At 55.1% G+C, this 19,789-nt stretch overlaps 1 protein-coding gene across 2 annotated transcripts; it reads right to left on the reverse strand.

Annotated features, from left to right (window-relative positions):
* Positions 1 to 2,212: 2,212 nt before the first annotated feature.
* On the reverse strand, positions 2,213 to 19,049 carry Prkcg (protein kinase C gamma). Of its 2 annotated transcripts, XM_026381174.2 has the most exons (18): positions 18,880 to 19,049; positions 18,489 to 18,520; positions 17,473 to 17,555; positions 14,360 to 14,471; positions 14,104 to 14,235; positions 13,441 to 13,597; positions 12,575 to 12,709; positions 12,118 to 12,205; positions 11,810 to 11,839; positions 8,192 to 8,344; positions 7,688 to 7,876; positions 6,809 to 6,900; positions 6,664 to 6,726; positions 6,406 to 6,544; positions 5,007 to 5,087; positions 3,776 to 3,883; positions 2,621 to 2,761; positions 2,213 to 2,401 (listed from the first exon to the last, which is right to left on the reverse strand). In XM_026381174.2, the coding sequence occupies exons 1-18, from the start codon at positions 19,047 to 19,049 to the stop codon at positions 2,213 to 2,215; spliced, it is 2,094 nt and encodes a 697-aa protein (XP_026236959.2). The 2 variants fall into 2 exon arrangements, with proteins under 2 accessions (XP_026236959.2, XP_026236960.1); XM_026381175.2 differs by lacking the exon at positions 8,192 to 8,344.
* Between the last annotated feature and the right edge of the window lie 740 nt (positions 19,050 to 19,789).

The following is a 19,789-nucleotide window of genomic DNA, read 5'->3' on the forward strand; positions in this document are numbered from 1 at the left end:
GAGAGGCACGCAGAGACCTTGAGGCTGAGAGAGTCAGGGACCCACGGGTCCTGAGACCGTAGGAGACAGGGAAAGGGAGAGACAGAGGACTTTAGGATCCCTTACCCCCTCCACTACCGAGGCTCCGATTCTAAGGCCGAGGGAGTGGAGAGGTCAGAGACCCAGAGAGAAAGAAAGAGGCAGAGAGCGCTCAAAAGCCTGGGGCCGAGAGATGCTGAGATCCAGAGACCTTGAGCTTGGGGAAGAGAGAGACAGAGACAGAAAGAGGCAGAAGAGACAGAAAGAGAAACAGAGACAGACCCTGAGAAAGAGAGAGAGCAGGGGCCAGCCGGGGGTGGTGGTGGGGGGTCCCTGATAAAGACTGGAACTCTAGCCAGGCCAGGGGCTGGAGGAAGCGGGAGGGGGCGTCCCGGGCCGGGGTCCCCAGAGCAGCGGGCGGGCGCGGAGGAGCAGAGCCGGGTCCTGCAGCCGCCGCGGAGCTGGGAGCGGGGCCAACCCCCCCCCCGCCGTGATGTCAGCGGGGCCACTCTTAAAGGGGCAGGCCGCCCGCCGAGGGTCGAAGCGGGGGCTGGGGCCTGCGGGCATAGAATGGGGGGGTACAGGGGCAATGATACGGGAGACAGAGGAAGCCTCAGCATCCAGTTGGACTGGGGCCCAGAAACCCAGGAAACTGCAGACCAGAAAGTATGCCAGGCCCTCAAGGGGGCCTGCGAAGCTCTGGGGCTCAATCCCCTCCAAACGCATAGACAGGCATACCACTCTGCCGGCCTGTCCCGTCCAGGGACTACATTCCCCATCAGCCCTGGCGGCCAGGGGCCGCACCTGAGGGAAGGGTCTGTCGCAGTGTCTGCTGGGAAGTGTAGTCTTTATGGATTGGCCCCTCTACTCCCCTCCTGCCCCCCAGTTACGAGTGGGTCGGGGGGACAGGCCAGAGGACACTTCTACCTTCCTTCTGACTTACTCGCCCACTGAGCTGCAGGGTTCTGGTTGTTTTGATTTCTCCATTGTGTGGTCTCTTCCTCTAATCAAGTCTTTAGGTCTCTGTTTAGGAGGCCAACCTTTCATGTCTTTTCCCAGGACCTCCCAGGTTTGGATCTTGGTGTGTGGGTATGTGTGTGTGCGCAAGCATGTGTGTGCACGCACGCCCTTGCATGTTGCTCTGGATAGATATGTAGATGCCGTGTCTCCGTGCAAGGGATCTCTACCTTATACTTTGAATGGTCTAGGTATACATTTCTCATTGTGTTGAGTATCCACTTTGGTCCTCTCTAGAGCAGGCTCGCTCTCTTTCTGTGTATCCTATCTCTCGGGGTCTTTTCTCTTCCCTCTCTCATGCTGTGGGTATCTTCTCTTTTTGGCAGGGAGACTCTCTACTTTCCCTCTCTCTGTGTGCAACCCCCCTCCCTGCCTCTGTTTGTTTCTATGTACCGTCATGGTCCCACCTCCGCATTCCCTTCATTCTCCAAGCTTAAAAGAAAACATCCCAACACTTCAGCATCAGCATCCCAAATTTATTCTCCAGCAGCTGTGTCCGGGTGGGAGAGGCTAAGGGAAGAGGAGGGGGAGGTGGGGGAGGAGGGGAGAGAGTCCCAGAGAGTGGCAGGCACTGGGCAGGGGGTGAGAGGTTCCCAATAAAACTGGAGCCATGCATGGGCAGGTGAGCAGTAGTGGGTTGGGGACAGGGGAGTCTAGAACAAAAGCTGAATCCTCCATAGATCCCAGGAATACCCGATGTGGTAGGGAGGTGGCCTGGAGAAGGGGAGCACAGCCTTCCTCTTCGTCTACAACTCGGGCCAAAGTGGGAGGGGCCTAGAGGATAGAGGTGGATCTAATCCGAGTCTGGACCAAGCAACCCCAATAGACTACTGCCCCAGGGTGGGGTGAGAGAAAGAGGCATTGAACTATCAAGATGGAGTTTAGAACCCCATGGAGTTGGGACGGTAGTGTGGTTCTGGAAGCCAGTAGAAGAGCATCCAGAACGCTGGGGGTGGGGGACAATATAGGGCTCAGCCGAATCTAGAACACAGGAAGGCTCTAGAGACTCCATGGAGTTTAGAATGTCAGGAATGCTTGAGAGGAGCATCTAGAACCCTTGGGAGCAGAGGCCAGAATGCTGGGGGCAGGATCTAGAATGGGGAGGTGGGCAGAGAAGTGGGGGCTGCGACTGGCGAGCGGAGGGGGCATTGAGGACACCTAGCGGCAGCAGGTGAGATTACATGACGGGCACAGGCACCGGGCTGGTGGGGCTGCGGGCATCCGGGTGTACGAAGTCCGGGTTGACGTAGGTGAAGCCCTGGAAATCCGCCTGGTCGATGCTGGCCAGGACCAGGCGGTCCGGCGGGGTCAGTGCTGGCGCCGCCCGCGTGAAGAACTTATCGAAGTTCTCGCCACTGCGGCCACACTGAGGGAAAGTAGGAAGGGCAAGTCAAGCTCTGCCGGCTCCTGGGGGGCCTGTCCCGGAATGCCATTCCCGCCTCCTCCAGACTCTGGACACTCCCTGCATCGTCTCCGCACCCCCCTTCAGGGTGTCTCCGCAGAGGGGTCCACTCCCCGTAAAGGAAATGAAGCTCAGGAGTGCCCCTCCCCCACTCGGGAACCCAGGCTGGAGGCTCCGACTGACCGGGCGTGGCCTGAACGGAGGCGCAATCTCCAAGCGCTCCAGCCGCTCCCAGTCAATCCAGCGGAAAAAGCCGTGCGCCCGGATGGTGGGCTCCCCGTCCGGCCCGGAGCCTAGGCGCTTCCCTGGGTGCTTGGTCAGGAACTGTGGGAAGCAGAGAGAGACAGACAGACGGACAGATAGAGTCCAGGACAGGGAGACCACAGAGGAACAGACACAGGCACAGGATCCAGAGGGAGAAGAACAGCAAGGGGAACGGAGATGGGGAGGAGGGGCAAGAAAGAAAGGGAGAGAAGAAGGGGAAGAGGGAAAACAAGTGGAATCCAGACCCGGAGACCAAAGGACAGTCCGAAAAACAGAAAAAAAAAATATCAAGGTGTGAGGGGCAGGGAACCCAGAAAGAGAGGAGTGGAGACATGGAGGGAATCCCAAAGGGGAAAGGGAAGGGGGAGGGAGAGAAGTTTGGAGACCCAGAGAAAAGGAAGAATAGAGAGTCAGAGGGCGGGACATGGAGAGGCAGAGGGCAGAGACCCAGAGAAGGCAGAACAAGAGAGCCACAGTGTGCAGTTACGAGGGGAAGAGGGCAGTGGAGACCCAGGGAGAGGGGGACAATGTCAAAGTGTGGGCAGAGATATAGGAGGAAACACCAGGAATCACCAGGGCCACACCTAGAAGGCCACCACATGCAGATGGAGGCAGAGGTATGACACAGAGACTCAGTGCCAGTCAGAGGATGTGGAGACACCTGAGCAGGAGCAGCTGACACTTCTTGGAAACCCATGGTCAGAGAACCCCGTGGTTCTCCTGCATTAACTCCACGACCTTGGAGGAGAAGACTGAGTCACGGTCTTGGTGACTCTTCTAAGAGTCCCCCTGAACACAAAAGCTGCAGGAGTTCAGTCTACCTGACTCACCAAGCCCTGGCCTTTCAGCACTTCCTGCTGTGAGCCAGGGAGTGGGAGCCGAGGAGGGTAGGGTAGAGGCTCGGGCTGGGTGCAAGCAGAGCAGCACATGGTGATTCTAACAAAACCTGTGCATTCCACCAGTTTCCAAGAAGATGGGGGTAAAGACACTTGAGGAATGGGAGCCTTTTTAAAGATAGATCACAAAGGGGGCATGGATCATGAGTCTGAAGAAGCTGGGAGTGGGGATCCTCACCCCCTTGCAGATGGCCACAGCCTCCCGGGAAAGTGACTTGGGGTAGGTGACTGTTTGCTCCATGATGGCCTGAAACAGCTCCTCCTCATCTTCCCCATCAAAGGGTGGCTGTGGAAGTGGAGGAAATAAAGTCAGAGACTCTCCAAACTACTTTTTCCAAACCTTAATGCCCTCATCACCCACCATGAACACGACCAACGGAACCAACCACTGAACCCAACCACTCACTGACACCAGAAGACTTCCCAGGAAGAGTAGACCAAACTCTCAAAGTTCAATTTCTCCACAGTTTTTTGTTTGTTTGTTTGTTTGTTTTGTCTCACATGCCTCAGTTCAATGCAGCTCACTGTCTGGCTTTATTTATCTGATATGTCAATCAACAGGGTGTTAAATATGTAATATGCCATTTAAATAGAAGGGAGGAATGCTGCAGGACAGATCGTAAATGCACCCTCCGGCTGAATGCACAACTCTGGGACAGGAAAGGCAACACCAAGGTGAGGGGTCTTAGTTTGGAGTCTAGGTGGTCTGTGTAGACAACTGGGGGGTGCATGTATTTGGGTAGGGAAAAAATGGCACTTTATCTTTTTAAGCTGCTAGCTGAGCATTAACATTTCCTCCAACTGTGAATGTAAGCAATAATCTCTGATAGCAGTACCTATATAACTTCATCACCAATAGAAACCACAGTATCTTATCATGAAAGTTGCAGGCACTTCAGAATATCAGTTTTCAGTCATTCCTACCTCCGAATATGTAAGATCTTCCTAAAGCTGTGTATCACTGTTAGAGCTACTACTTAATGGATTGATTAAAAACAGCATATGTTCACATCCCAATTTTTAATATTTAGACAACTGTATATATTTAATTAAGTTAGATTCAATTAAATTATTAAAGTTTTGAAAGCTATGTGATTGACTTTGTCATTCTATTATCTTATTTTGTGTACACGAGAACAATATTTTGAGAAGAAGCACACAGGCCTCCCCAGGCTAGTGGGGTCCCTGGCAACAAAAAAGGGAGGTGGTTACGCAGTCCCGCCTATGGTGAGACAATATTTCAGGACCCTGGACAACGCTGCCTGGGCTCAACCTCTGCCTGGCTGGGCGCACCTCCTTAGACTTCTGACCTCCTTTCCACCTTGCTTTTCCTGAGATAAAGGCCACACAATGGGAGCACCCCACTGTGTTGCCTCTACAACACCAGCGTCTCCCCATCTTCCCCTTACCTGTCCCGCCAACATCTCATAGAGCAGAACTCCGAAGGACCACCAATCGACAGACTTCCCATATGGCTGGTAGGCAATGATCTGGAGGGAGGCCCAAAGGCAAGGAATCATGATTTTTCTTTAAGAAGCCCCAGGATTCCCCTGGCCTCGCTCTCCGGATCCCTACCCACTTCAAGTGCTGCAAGCACTTGAATTCTTCCCACTCTGAATATTTTGGCTAGAGCTCCACCCTTTGGAAAATTCATGAAACAAATTCATCTATTTAAAACATCCCTTTGCTCTCAAACATAAAGACCACCTAAGGGCCAAGGCACAAGTTCCAGCCATCTAGAACATTTGGGTAACTGAACCTTGCCTTTGAATATCAGGTATGGGGCTAAATCTTGGAGACTAGAGAACACAGTCATCTAAGGTATTATTTTAAAAATAGATGCTCCTGCCACTGAAGAATTCTGGCTTTGGTGAGACAGAGGGACCATCAGGAACATGTATTTCTCTAATGTTCCACAGGTGATTCTGTTACCAACCAGGTTTTGTAACCAATAATGTTATCCGGGCATTAGCATTCATCAGTTGAAAAGATCAAGGGACAACACCCCCAACACAAGCTTCTCCCCAACCTAGAGAAGTTAGGGACACACAACACCCATCTGCATGCACACCAGAACATGAACTCCAGCCCCTTCACAAAGCCACAGCGATTCTCTGCCCACTGAGAGTACTTGAGGAAGTGCAGCTGCTCTCCAGGACTCTTAGGGGTGTGACCCTTCCCTCTGACAGTGGCAGAAGAGCAGCCCACTGAGATCAAAGAGCCATGGGCCCTAGGTTCAATCCCCAGCACCTCAGAAACAAAACAAAACAAATCCATGTGCAAAACGCACCCAAGAGCTTTCCTCCAATGACTACTCCAGCTGGAGTACACAGGAGAGGAGAACCTCAACGCATGCATAGTATTCTTAGGGGACAGGCCCCTGCCCACACAAAGTACCCTAGAAATAGTCTCCACTCCTTAGGATGATCCAGGCCCTACTCACTCAGCATTCCTACCAGCTGGTGCCACTGCCTTCCAACATCCACCCACCTGTGCGGCTCACGCTGCCTATTTAGAGACCCAGCTCCTCCACTTAGAGCTCAGCCAGCAGGCCTCCCCGTGCAGACCCTGGAGGGAGACCTCACCTGCTTCCAACACCCACAGGCCCCTGGGCACCACCCTCTGTGAATACTACACAGCCACACCCACCAAGGGAGGTCAGAATGTGCCCAAAGCAGCACTTTAAACTCCAAGGTGGGGATTCCACCTCTTGGGTCCCCTTCTTCCTCCGGGAGAAGTCTTTTCTTCTGTCCTTTAATAAATTTCTAATTTCTACTCTGAAAAAAAAAAAAAAAACTCCAAGGTTACCTCAGGGGCTATGTAGTCCGGGGTCCCGCAGAAGGTGCGGGTTGTGGTCCCAGGGAAGACGTTCTCCTTACACATGCCAAAGTCAGTGATCTTGATGTGTCCTTCAGCATCCAGCATCACGTTGTCCAGCTTCAGGTCCCTGGAAGATGAGGGGAGGAGGAGGAGGAATTGTGGGAAGGGCTCAGTTCAGCAGGCTGCAGCCCTAATCCCTTCCCCTCGAAGGCCAGACATCCCTCCAAGGAGAGTCCCGGGGCTGACCTGTAGATGATGCCCTGATTGTGAAGGAAGAAGAGGCCAATGGCGATTTCGGCCGCATAGAACCTGCAAAGTCAGTGTGAAGTTGGAAGGTCACTGGACCTAGCCCTGCCACCCTCCCCTCCCTTCCTTCTTAGCTGAGACTCACGCTGCATGGGGCTCCTTAAACTTGCCCAGCTGCTGAATGTGGTACATCAAGTCACCCCCAGTGACATACTCCATGACGAAATACAGGCGGTCCTGGGGAGCAGTGGGCAGGGCTTAGAGGCAGGGACACAAACATCGGGGATAGGAAAAGCCCTCTGCTCCCCACTCAGGGCAAACAGAGAGGGCTCTGGGTCCACCCAGCCAGAAGTCCAGAGCAAGTGGCCACCCCAACACGAAGGGCCCTAAATTTCTAATCCTGCCTCCTCATAATCTGCATGGCCCAGTCCTCCCTTCTTATACCTATCAGATGATCTGGTGCCAGCTGTCCCAGAATTGAATACTAAGGCTCACACACGGGACTGAAATTCAGGCACACCAAGACCTCTTTCCACATCCAGCCACCCACATGTGTAATTCTGGCTACCTATGACCAAAGGTGGTCAGGCTTCACCTGTACTTGTTTTTTAATCCAGGAAGCTGGTCACACCTCCCCAAACCCTGAAAGTCAAACCCCTTGCTCCACCTTGCTCCACGCCGAAGTGTCAGGGAATTACCCGTTTCTGACCTATCCTTCATTTAGAACACACCTACTCCTGTGCTCAAAGATCCAGAGAGCCGGCTACATGTGCTCAGAACCCAGCTTGCCAGGGGCACAGGCATCCTGGCCGCGCCCACTCTGGATCCCATCCCCTGGCCACCCTCCAAGCATGGCATCCATTCCAAGCATGCCCAGGAGTCCACCGTCTGGCCATGCCCACTCAAGAATGAGTAAGTTTCCTTTTCCTTGCCCTAAACTCAGAATCCCAAAGCAGACAGCAAATCCATCCAAAGGGGGGAGAGGCAAGGTCTCTGGGCCAGACTCTGTCCCCTCCCTCCTCACCGGGGTCTGGAAGGTGGAGTGGAGCTGGGTGAGGAAGTGGGGCCGGCCACCAGGACCCCGACCCCCCAGTGCCAGCACGCGTTTCTCCACCAGAGTGCAGTCCACGTCGTCGTCCTGCACGATCACATCCTTTTTCAGGATCTTGATGGCATAGAGCTCGTCAGAGCCCCTGCGCTCGGCCAGCATCACCTACAGACAGCGATCCAGAAAGGGCAGTCCATCTGGGGAACTCAGGGTGCGGGACCTCGCCCCATCTCCTAGCAGGGACACAGAGAATGGGGTCCCAGGTACCTTCCCCTTTCCTAAGCGGTGGTCCCCTGACTTTGCTCCCATGCCCTTGAGGAAATGTCCACACCTTTGTACCTCTTCCCTCCAGGAACCCAAGCAACCCCACCAAAATCCATTTGGGAACATGGGAGCCCCATCTCTCCCCACCCCTGCGGATCAGAAATCCAGCCTCCCCACAGACATCCTCCCCTTCCCCCAGAACCCCAGAAATCCAACCTTCCCAAAACTGCCTTTTCCTAGGACCATGAGGAAGCTGAAGTCAGAGATGTGCAGACGTCCTTGGCCGGCCCCAAAGAAGCAGCGTTTGGGGTCTGTGGGACTAGGGGAAGGAGATGGGATGGGAGAGGAAGAGGGGCCCATCCGAACTCTCTGCGAGAAAAGGGAGAATGAGGTCCGGAGGTAGTCAAACCCAGACAGAGAGGCCAGAATGAGAGGGTGGGGAGAGAGAAACACAGGAAAAGGGGCCACTCCTCCCACCCTTCGCTTGGCCTAGGAGCTTTCTCTGACTCCCCCACATCCCGAGCGCTTGATTGATTGTTTAACTAACATTTGTGCCACCTCTGGGAAACCTTGCCATCATCCTCATTTTACAGAAGAAGAAACCAGGGAGAAGAGGTTAAGCCATCTGCCCGGAGTCAGAGAGGGCAGGAACCTGGCCAGCCATCGGACCCACGCTGTTCATCTCCGTGGTCTTGCTGCTCTCAGCCTCTCAGCCTGAATCCCTTAGACCAGGGGCCCCACTCCTGAGAATCTGCATTTCTAACAGGTCCCAGGAGGCCCTGCATGCTGCTGGCCTGGAGACCACTGGGCTCTGAGCTGCCAGAGCTTCTGCACCTCCTCCTGCCCCTACCTCCAGGAGGGTCCCCTGAGTGAATGGCTGCCTAGGCTTCTACACTGTCCCTGTCTGTCGTGCGGCTCTTTCTAATGCACTCTCTGCTTGGCAGGCAAAGGGACCAATTTAAAAATAAATAAACCAGGTCATGTCTCCCCTATGCTTCCAACCTTCTAACGGCTTCTCCCTGCATTAGGGTTTCATTCCATGTGGCTTCACGGGTCCCTCCTCCTTCATGTTCTGCCACCCCGGCCTCAGAGGCACTGTCCTCCCTCCCCGCACAGGGATGCCCCGCCCAGTCTTCCTTCCGCTCCCCTTTCCTCCTAGCTCTCTCTCCAGCATCCTTTGGACCTTGGCTCAGGCCTTCGGAGGCTTCTGCAGATTGCTTTAACGGGGTCAGTCGCCTCTCATGGTCTCTGCTACTGTGGACAGCTCCTTCATAGCCCTGGTCATTTGCCTCTCTCTGCATGCCTATCTGCTCACACCATGGGCCAGCCCCCCTGCAGCAGGGGTCTGTTTTGTTCTCCAAGATGCAGTGGCAGTTCCTGGGGCATAGCTGCAGCTGCACAAGGTGTAGTCTTGTGCAGAAGCGCCGTCTGACCTCCTGGATTCGGACTGCCACTGCTGAGAAATCTCCATAGCCTCCCTAGGATGCTGGGATAACAGGAGTGACCGCCAGGGCAGCTACGAAGAGCAGGTGTGTTCACATACGCAAAGCACCCAGAAGGTGCCTGAAGTGTGAGAAAGGCTGCTGTGTTTGCCATGGCCGGGATACCCACAGGACACCCCGCCTCGTTAGGGGCTGGCGCCTGTGGAAATGCATTGGTAATATTAATCCCTGCCCATCACTGAGTGGCAAAGGATACCACAGGCACATCTGCCTTATCAGTGATATTCATGGACTACAGAATTAACAAAATCCAAAGGTAGAATTCAAAGGAAATTGTACACACTATACCTGCATGCATTTTATTTTGTTTTGCTTCGTGTCCCTAATCTCTAATTTTCCAAGGAAACTATTAATGCCCAAAAGGCTAAGAGAGCAAGATTAGACAACAGGTTCTAGACTTGGGTACTTCAGGACAAATCACCGCAAGCCACACTTCCCTCCACTGTCACTCATGACCTCTCTACTTCAGGCATATGCCATCTCCAACTTCCTGCCACCAGGCCTCTACCCACTATCCACCAGGTATCTGCAGATCACACCTTCTCAGCTGAAGGCACAGGCAGGTGTTATGCATACCACCATGCAGCTGCTGAAGGACTCTGGGAAAAAGGCTCTGCCTCTCTGGGCATGGATTTCCTCCCTCTATCCTTCCTTCAATGCAGCCAGTGCTCAAATTTCAAAACGCAAAAGAGCCAGTGGAGGAATATGCTCAGTACACAGATAGTCTCACTTAGTAGGTCTGCAAAGAGGTGAGAAACATGCTTTTTGAAGCAAATGCTCCTCTAATTCTGATGCAGGTGACCACAAACACAACCAGAACCCTGGTGGGAGCTGCTCTAAGAGTCTGGGAAGGACTAGCTGTGTTGCTGCTGTTGAATCTCACCTGTCCTGCAGCTATCACCTAAGTGCCGCTTCTTCTGGGAAGCCCCTGGGCCAGGTGTTGGGCTCCTACCACAGCCTGTGGCCACCCACTCCCAGCCCCTGCTAACAACCCCTGACAGCCCCTCTGTCCCCGTGATTTGTGCAGCAGCCGGGCAGTGCGAAGCTCCCCCAGCATTGCCCACCCCCTTGCTTGGTGACAAGATCTGGCGAGAGGGTGCTGAGCGACAGAGGCCTTGGGAGCCAGAGGCCCAGAGCACTTCCTGATCCTCAGCTGCAGCCCAAGTCTAGCAGCCTTCTTCCTGCTTCCACCTTGCCTTCTGCGGCCTGCATGCCACACCAGGGCAGTCACCTGTTACAACCTCAGTCGGCTCAGCTCAGCCCTCTGCTGGGTGCTCCATGCCTTCCCCCTCACCCAGGGCCATCCTGGAGAGATGAGCAGGCATCCCTTCCCTCTCAGCTCCACCTCCTCCCCCTTCCTCTGCTCAGGCTTCACTGTCCAGGCATCCTGACCTGCTCTGGCCTCAGGACCCTTACATGTGCCCCTCCCTCTGCCTGGGAGGCCCTTCTCCCAGGGGTCCCTGAGGCTCACTCCCTCACTTCCTCTTGGTCTTTGCCTGAGAGCCACTTTCCCGGGGAAGCCCTCTGCCTACTGAGAACCTCCCCAGCAGCATTCCCTGCCCTCCCTAACGCTCATATTCCTTCTTTTCACTTGTCACCGGTCACCTTTTACACGTGACCATGTACTTGTTTATTTGGGTTCATGTCTTCCCCCCAGTGAAAGCCCCAGGAGGGAGGGACTTTTTCTGTCTTGTGCAGAACCAGGCTTTGCACATGGAGATGCTCCACAAAATGTTCTCTGACAGAGGAGCTGGAGAGAGAGCCTGCCTGCCCCTCCAGGCTCTGGGGAGCTGCCCCCACTCTCCAGGCTGTGCCCCTCCCCAGGGCCTGAGCCACCTCCATTTTCAAACACATATCCCCTTGTCCTGGCCATCTCAGGCTGCCTCCTTGTCAGAGAACCACCTGCTTCTAATTCAGGACAGGGCCTGGTGCATGCCATGCCTCAGGAACTACTGCTCTGGGACTGGGTGAGCAAAGGCAAAGGCCGAGGGCCCCAGCCACTGAAAGATGGAAAACCCGAGGGCCAGGTCAGACCTCAGTGCCTCAGGAGAGCCCTCCTGGCCACCCACCCACAGGCTGGCTCATGGCCTCTTCCAGGCCTCTCCAGTACCTCCAGCCATCTCTAATTTAGCACACCTTCCTTTATTTAAGTATCTGTGACAAGTCTCTGCCTGAGGACACTGGGATTATTCTGCAATCATTGCATGTACCTGGCACAAAGTATGTGCTCAACCTATGTGTGCAGAACTGAAGGTGGAGATCAGGGGAAGGAGGGGTAGGTAGAAAGAGGGACAGGAAAAGCCGGTCTCATTCAGAGCCCGGCTATACTCACCTCATACAACTCCAAGGGGTAGTTACAGGCCTAGGGGAGAAGAAAGCAGAGTCAGGGCCCCAAGAGAGCAGGTGATTGCCCAAGACTGGGGACCAGGGCCCCTGATACCCATAAGTTGTGGGGATGAAGAACTACAATTTCCATCAGGCCCTGGGGCTAGAGCCCCCAGAAGGGCAGAAGAAGGAGCCCCCAGTGTCTTCTGGGAATTGTAGTCCCAGGACCAGAGGGCAACCAGTGGGAAGAGGGCAAGGCCAGCTCTGAGCTGGGGGAGGCTGGGCTGTGCTCCCCTGGGGAAGCCGTCCAGGTACCTCAAACTTCTGGAGGAGGCTGCAGTTGTCAGCATCGGCCACCGGCACATTGTAATATTCGCCCTCCTCCTGGTTCAGTAACTTGTACCTGACATACAGACGGAGACCAGGGCCGGGCAGGGGTAGGGGAAGCAGGGCACCCATGGGAGAGGCAGAGACAACCAAAGGGAAGAAAGAGACACAGAGCGACAGACACAGAGATGGAGAGAAAGAGTGAGATAAGGAGGGGGGAGAGGGAGGGTAGGGGAGAGGGGAAAGAGAAGAGGAGGAGGAAGGGGAGGAGGAGGAGGAGAAAGAGGAGGGGGAGAGAGGAAGGAAAAGAGAGGAGGAGAAAAGAGAGGAGGAGGAGGAGGGAGAGTGCTTCGAGGTGGAGGGGATGACGGTGGTCTGGAGGAGAGACCACACATGGATGGAGAAGGTGATCCTGAGTGTGCCCGGCCCTAGCCCTCCTCCTCACCAGCCATCCACCGGTGCCTTCAGCAGTTCGGAGACACCAAAGGACATGGCCCCCATGAAGTCGTTGCGGGAAGTCCGGTCCCAGTCCCACACTTCCACGCTGAGCCTGCGCTCCACATCCCCCGGCTTCAGGTTGCTGTGGCAGGAGAGGGGCAGGGTGAGGGGTGGCCATTTCCTACCCATGCAGCCACCTCCACCCTGGCTGGTGGGGCCCACATAAACCTCCAGGGCTCCAAGTGGCTGTCTCTCCCTGCTGAACCTCTAGGCCCTTTCCCATCCCTCTGTCTCCTGGTCTCTCCCTCTCTGAGTCTCTGTCCTGTCTTTATGGCTTCTCTGGGTGCCCTGCCACTCCCCCCACCCTCCCTCCCTGTCCTGTCTTTGGACTCACACCTCTTCTCCTGAGACCTCTTTCTGTCTCTGGGTCTGTGCCTCCCCTGGTCTTTTCTTCCTAGTGACCACCTCTGACTGTTCCTCTCTCTCCTGAATCCTTTCCTCTTTGTCTCCTCTAGACTCTCTGGATCTCCTTTGTCTCTAGGTCTGCCTCTTTCTCTGGTCCCCTCCCCACCTGTCCCAACCACCTCTTGAGTATCTGTGAGTCTCTCTGTCTGTCCTCCAATCAGTCTCTTGATGGTGCTCTCTCTCCTCTGCTGGCTGTCTCTAAACTTGAGGGCTTTTCTCGGCGTCTGTATCTCCATTCCCCTCCCTCAATCATTCCATTCCTTTGTCCTACCACCTTCTTTTGCCCCTGCTTGGGAGAGTCTCTCTATCCTAATACTTCTCTCAGCTTCTCTCTGGGGTTTTCTGGCCACCAGGACCCTTAGATCATCATCTGCCAGTCCTCATAGCCTCCCCAGCATCCCAGCTCACAATACAAAGGTCTCATTCCACACAGGGTTTAGCGTGGCCTTCACTGTCCGCGTCTTCTGTTTTGTCAGGTTCCGAGGGTCTGGGATGAGCTTCAGTTTCACATAAGGATCAGACAGACCGTTGGGGTCCATAGGAATGAGGTTACGGGCCTCACCAACTGAAGCACAAATGGGGGGAGGGGGTCACTTGAGTTAGAGGCCCGGGAAGAGGCTCCTAGCCCTCTTCAGTCCAATCAAGAACCCCAAGCTCCTGGGCTGTAGCCTAGCACACGTGAGGCACTGGGTTCTATCCTCAGCACCACATAAAAACAAACAAATAAAATAAAGGCATGTTGTCCATCTACAACTACATTTAACAAAAAGAACTCGGAGCCCCCACTTTCCTCACGTCCCTCACCTGCCAGAAGCCCAGGCAACCAGGCTCTTTCCTCAACCATTCATCCAGAAATCGGACCCCAGGTCCTCCCACATCCAGCCCTTTCAAGAGTTCTGATCCCTAGAAGTTGCAAGAGCCAAGGCAGGAAGGGGGGTGGGGGCAAGCTGGAAGGGAGCGGCTGAGTGGGCGTGGCCTCACGGTTGAGGGCGTGGCTTCAGTGCTGTGGACTTGGGCCAGCCCGGTGGGGCTCGGTCACAGCCTCACGTCTGGGAGGGAGTGGGGCCTCACCAGTCACGTGGATCTCGTCGGCTGTCGGGGCCCGGATTTCTAGCTGTAGGCGCCCACGGCGCTCAGTGTGGTCCACCCCACACAGCGAGGGCACGCTCCGCACACAGCGCCGGTGCACGTTCATCTCGCAGCCTGGCGGGATAAAACTGGGGTAGCGCAAGCCCATCCCAGGTCCCACACCGCACCCGGCATTTCCCCAGCCCTGACCCTGGCTTTGAAGGGGCCCGGACGCGAGCAGTCAGCAGCGGGCACTCACAGGAGCACTTCATGCCCTGGTGCACCAGTCCGTAGAGCAGGGAGCCGCAGTGGTCGCAGAAGGTGGGGCTGCTGTAGCTGTGCAGGCGGAACTTGTGCTTGTTCCGGGGGTCCTGGGCGGAGGAGAGTCGCTTAGGGGGGCTTAGGGGTGGGGAGGGCCCCCCAGCAAGAGGAGGATTTTTATCTCCTTTTGCCTTGCTCTCTGCCTGCCATCTACTCATTTCGGGCTACCGATATTCACCAGGCGCCTACTGTGCGCCAGGCACTGTTCTGGTTAACAGGACTCAGCATTGAAAGAAGGCAGAGTATAAACATGGTAAATAAAATACGTAGTGTGGTGGACAGTAATAGATGCTCTAGAGAAAAAACAAACAGCAGGGATGAAGACTGCCAGAATTTGGGGGGCTGAAATTTGAAGCGGAGTGGTCAAAATAACAAAATGGCAGTTGGGCAGAACTTGAAGGTGGGGGCTTCTAACAATTTTGGAGAACTTGTGGGCTGCCCTGAACCCCAGGATCCTTTCCTGACAGCCTCAGTGTCTGCTCTCTGGGTGGTCTGTGTTCTCCCAGACTCAATGGGATAGGGGTGGTGACCCCTCAGTTATGGCAGGCACCCAGGAGACCTGAATGAACTAGCATAGAACACCCAGCAGGACTCTGGATGTCAGGTGTGCTCAATGTCATGGTTCTGGCCATAGTTATCGGTGTGGTTATTACTAGTGACGTTGCTGCCAGTCCTGTGTAGTCCTGAGTTTAAATGAGAGCTTGTGACTGTGCAAAGCCATTCCCAGTCTTGAGCCTCAGCGTCCTCCTCTGCCTAAGGGAAATAAGCAATTCACAGCTTGAAGCAATGCTAACTTTTCAGAGTCATTTCCACAGGAATTTAGAACACCTACGCCACATCTACCAGCCCCCCCAAACTTCTACCCCTAGGACAATGTTTGGTTGTTAAATAACTTGATATTTTTCTTTTTCTAAGAATTCATTGAAAGAACTGTCATAGGGAAAAATTTACAACAGTCTTGGCCTTTATTTTAGCAAGGTTTCTATTTTGAATATATATATTTGGGTCGGGGGAGGGAGTTGGAAATGGCCATGATCTCCTTCAAGGTTCTGGGCCTCTAACTCCAAAGGTTCTTGCCACCCTAAATAAGATGCCTGTGCCAGGGTGTGTGCTGGGTGGGGTAGGGACAATTCTCAGCAGGGTGCCTGACACAAGCTATCCACTAACTAACCGAAGCTGTTAGTCTCACAGTGAAGGTCCTTGCTAAAAGAAGTCAGCACAGAGCCTCCGGTTAGGCAGATCCAGGTCTGAGTCTTGGTCTGAGTCATTATCTGGCCCTGGGCCTCCCCACAACCAGCCCTTTTAGGACCTTAGGTTCCCTACTGTAAAATGGGGGCCATGAGCCCTTCCTGAAAAGGATTCATGAGGACCAAGTGAAATCATGCTTCCAAGCCCTTGGCATTTCTAAAGCCTTGATCCGTTTACTTACAACAAGATCAAAAGCATTAAGAAGCACAGAGAGAGAAAGAGCGAGAGGGGAGCAGAAGAAAGACTTCCTCCTCACTGTTCATCCTGTTTCCTCTCTGATGATAACACTTTCAGCAATGATAATAATAAATAATATTTTGGTTCTAGGTTCCAGATACCATCCATGAGTATCTGACTTACTGAAACCTCAGAATTATTCCATAGGTGGACACAAAATTAACACCCCCACCTTACAGATCAGGAACTTGAGATCAAGTGGTAAGTTCCTTGAGGAAGGCTGCAGAACCAGAATGTGGCAGGGCTGTGATCCCCTGCTCGGACGGGGACAGAACACTTCACCTAACCTTACTGGCTGTGGAGATTCAGTTCTACTCCATGTCCAGAGACCTGGGTGTGTGCATAGGATGAGCACTGCACAGACCGAGCCAGGGCTGGTGGAGGTGGGCAGGTGGCCAGAACACACAGGCGTGTGGGCTGCGGCGTTCTATGAGGTCTCACCGCTATGTACTTCAACAGCCTGACCAGCTGGCTGAGTGTCTCCCAGGCTTCTGTGGATCTTTCTCTCTTTGCCTATCGTCTAATCACAGAGCGGTCACCCACCTGTGTCACACCCTGCACGTGTCAACCCACCTGCTTCAGGGAACTGTCAACACAAGCCGGGGACATCTGTCTAGATTTGTGCTGTCCCACTCAGTAGCCACTAACCACATGTAGCTCTTCAAGTTTAAGTCAGTTGGAATGAAATGGAATGGAGACCCCTGCCCCTCAGTGGAAGCAGCCCTATTTCATGTGCTCACTAGTGCCCGTGGCTGACGGCCACCTGATAGCAAACAGGACACTTCCGTCATTGAAGAGCTCTACTAGCCAAGGCTAGGTCATCAGCCCTGTTTTACAGAAGAGGAAACTGAGGCTCAGAGAGGAAGTGGAGGGGCTGGGAGGGGCATCCAGAGTTGACAGTTGTTGTCAGCCCTTGATAGGGAGAGGGGCAGGGTGGGAGGCTGTGTGCACGTGTGCAACTGCACTGGGCACGTGTGGGTGTGTGCCGCAGGGTCTCTGGGCCGCCCTCTCTCAGCATCACTAAAGGTCCAGGATCCACCATTTCCTATTTTAGCTTCTCTCAGTACCTGCGTGTCTGCCTCTGATTCTCGGCCTGTATCTCTGTGTCCAGAACTACCCGGCTCCCCTCTGTTGCTTTCTCTGTTCCATTTCTCTTTCTCTTTCTGTATCAACCTCTTGTGTCTTTCTTTTCCTGTATCTCTGTCCCTTTTTCTATCTTATCTCAAGGTATCAAGGTCCAAATTGACCTCTCTGTTCCTTAGGCCTCATTTTCTTAAATCCCCCTACCTCTGGATTGTAGCCTACCCCCTCCAGTGCCGGTCTTTGGTTTCTTCACCCCTGCCTCCTCTCTGTCCCCCACCTGTGTCCCTGGCCTGTCCCAGGCCCCCTCGCATTCCCCCTTTCCAGGCCAAGGGCAAAGAATCTGGGCCAGACTAGCTCCCCCTATCTCTTCAGCCCCCCTCCCCTACCAGCCTTAAAAATAGCAGGAGAAATTGGGACGGACGCCGAGGGGGTGAGGGCGGGGGTGCGGCTTGAGGAGGAAGAACCAGGTGTCCGGACACTCACATCCGTCTGGGGGCCCTTCCCAGCGCCTGGACACTCGAAGGTCACAAATTCGTGGCATCGTCGATGAACCACAAAGCTGCAGACTGAAGGTGAAAATCATAGAGACACAGAGGCAAGGAGAGATGGGAAGATCCAGAGAGACCCCCGACAGTCACAAAATTGGAAAGAGACTCAAAATTCTGACAGAGACAACCACACAGAGAAGATTCCAGCATACAGAGTCCAACAGATAGAAAATCAGAAGAGAGACCCTGGGCCGGGGGAGGGGGAACCAAGAATGTCCTCAGAGATGCAGAGAATCAGACTCAGAGCACAGAGCCCCCAGTGTGCAACCACAGCCCAAGGGAGACAGGGAGAAAGAAAGCAGCCTTCCGGGGACCAACAGACCCCAGCCCACAGATGGACACAAGAAAGCCAGGAGAGAGGCAGGCAGATTTAAGGAGAGAAAACACAGAAATATCCTCAGAAAACAGCGCAGAGTGGCAACTTGGGCAGAAGTGAGTCTGGGGGCGCTGCTCCGGCCCGCCCCCCACCCTGACTCACTCTGTTCTCAGCAGTGGCAGCTGGTGCTTTAGGACTCGCCCCCCTTTCCGCCCCCCAGAACTGCCGGCGGGCTGGGCCCCCACCCGCCCATCCTTGACCCCACCCGGCCTGCCCCTGCCTAGAATGGCGTTGTCATGGTGATGGCTGCCTGGGTGGGGGGGCTCTGACTTTGCATCTCCAGCCCCTTCCCCCTTCAGCTCCCCTTTTCCAAATCTCCCTGTTCCCATGGCAACAGATTCTCCAAATATCTGTCCCCACCTGGAGCCGGCCGAGGGAGGGGCCCCCAGCACCACCTCCGCGGTGGCCCTGCCATCAGAACTCCCTCCCCACCACAGGCTGTCTCTGCCACACCCCCCGCCCCGGGCTCCCCCGCGCCTCTCTGGGGACCAGAGAACACGTGTGTCAGCAGCCTCAGCTGAGAAACCCCAGCCTCCACCCTCGGGGGTCCCAGCAGTCCAGGTCCCGGCTCTTACCTTGGCACTGCAGGCCCTGTTTTCCAATTCCCCTGGAAGAGCAAGGACCTGAGGTCAGCGCAGGGAAGGGTGGACCCTCCCACCTCTGAGAGCCATTGGCAGTCTGAGGTCTTGGCCTCCGACCTGCAGTTCTGGGCCCAGGTAGCTGAGCCCCAGCCGCCTCCCCTTCTAGAAGCCAGAAATTCTGGTCCAGCCCCTCCTCCTTCAGACCCGGGATTCCAGCCCCCGCCCCTCCTCGCTCAGACCCAGGGGTCCGGACCCTAGGTTCCCACCCTCCTGGAACCCTGGAGTCGGGGCTGCAGCCCCTCTGTGCTGCTCCCTCGGAGGTCTGTGTGACACAAGTCTGCACCTCCAGTCCCCTCCTCTCTCGGCCCCCAGCCCCTTCCCTCACCAGATGAAGTCGGTACAGTGGCTGCAGAAGGTTGGCTGCTTGAAGAAGCGAGCGGTGAACTTGTGGCTCTTGACTTCGTGGACAACCTTCTGCCTCAGGGCCCCCTTTCTGCAAAACAGGGGTCGGGGTCCCCCCTCTGAATCGCCTCCGCCGGGGCCCAGACCCGCCATGGCCCCAGGAATGCAGCAGGGACCAGGACCCTGCCTTTCTGGGGAAACAGGTGTACTGGAGAGGAGCGGGGACTCGGGAGATCCCGAGGTGGGCAGGAGAGGGGCGAGGCACCGCCGGGTGCGCAGCGCCGGCAGGAGCGGCACCCCCGCCGGCCCCGCCTGGGGCAGCGGGCGGGTGCGGGAGAGCAGAGCCCGGGCGCCGAGGAGCCGGAGGCACGGGCGGCGGCGGGAGCTTGGGCTCGGCACCTGCTGAAATGTGGGAGCCCCGGGTGGGGGGAGGCGTTGCCATGGCGACCGAGGGGCGGGGTTTCTGCTTAAAGGCGCCCCCCTCCCTGAGACATGGGTCGAATGCCCTCCCTCTCCCCTACACGTGCACACACCCACTCCGAGAATTGGCTGCGGGGAGCGGGCATTCTCTAAGCCTTGTCCCCGACAATCTGTTATCCTGATCGGCTCCCTTTTTCTTCCCCACCCAGTTGCCTTGGTGTGTCCCGTTCGCCCCCTGCATCTCCCCTGGGGTCTCTGTCTTTCTGACGGTGTCACTCTGTGTCAATCAACAAACTTTCTGCTTAGTGCTGAGAATCCAATGGTGGACAGAGATTTGGTGTATTACTTTCCCTGATGCTACTGGAGTCTCTTTTCCCACGATCTGTGATTTTTTTTTTTTTTCCTCTCTCTGGAAGCGTCTCTTCCTCTTGACTTTGTCTCTTTCCTTCTATTCGTGAAGATTCTTATTCTCA

The sequence above is a fragment of the Urocitellus parryii genome, chromosome 15 (assembly GCF_045843805.1).
Source record: "Urocitellus parryii isolate mUroPar1 chromosome 15, mUroPar1.hap1, whole genome shotgun sequence".
Taxonomy (NCBI): domain Eukaryota; kingdom Metazoa; phylum Chordata; class Mammalia; order Rodentia; family Sciuridae; genus Urocitellus; species Urocitellus parryii.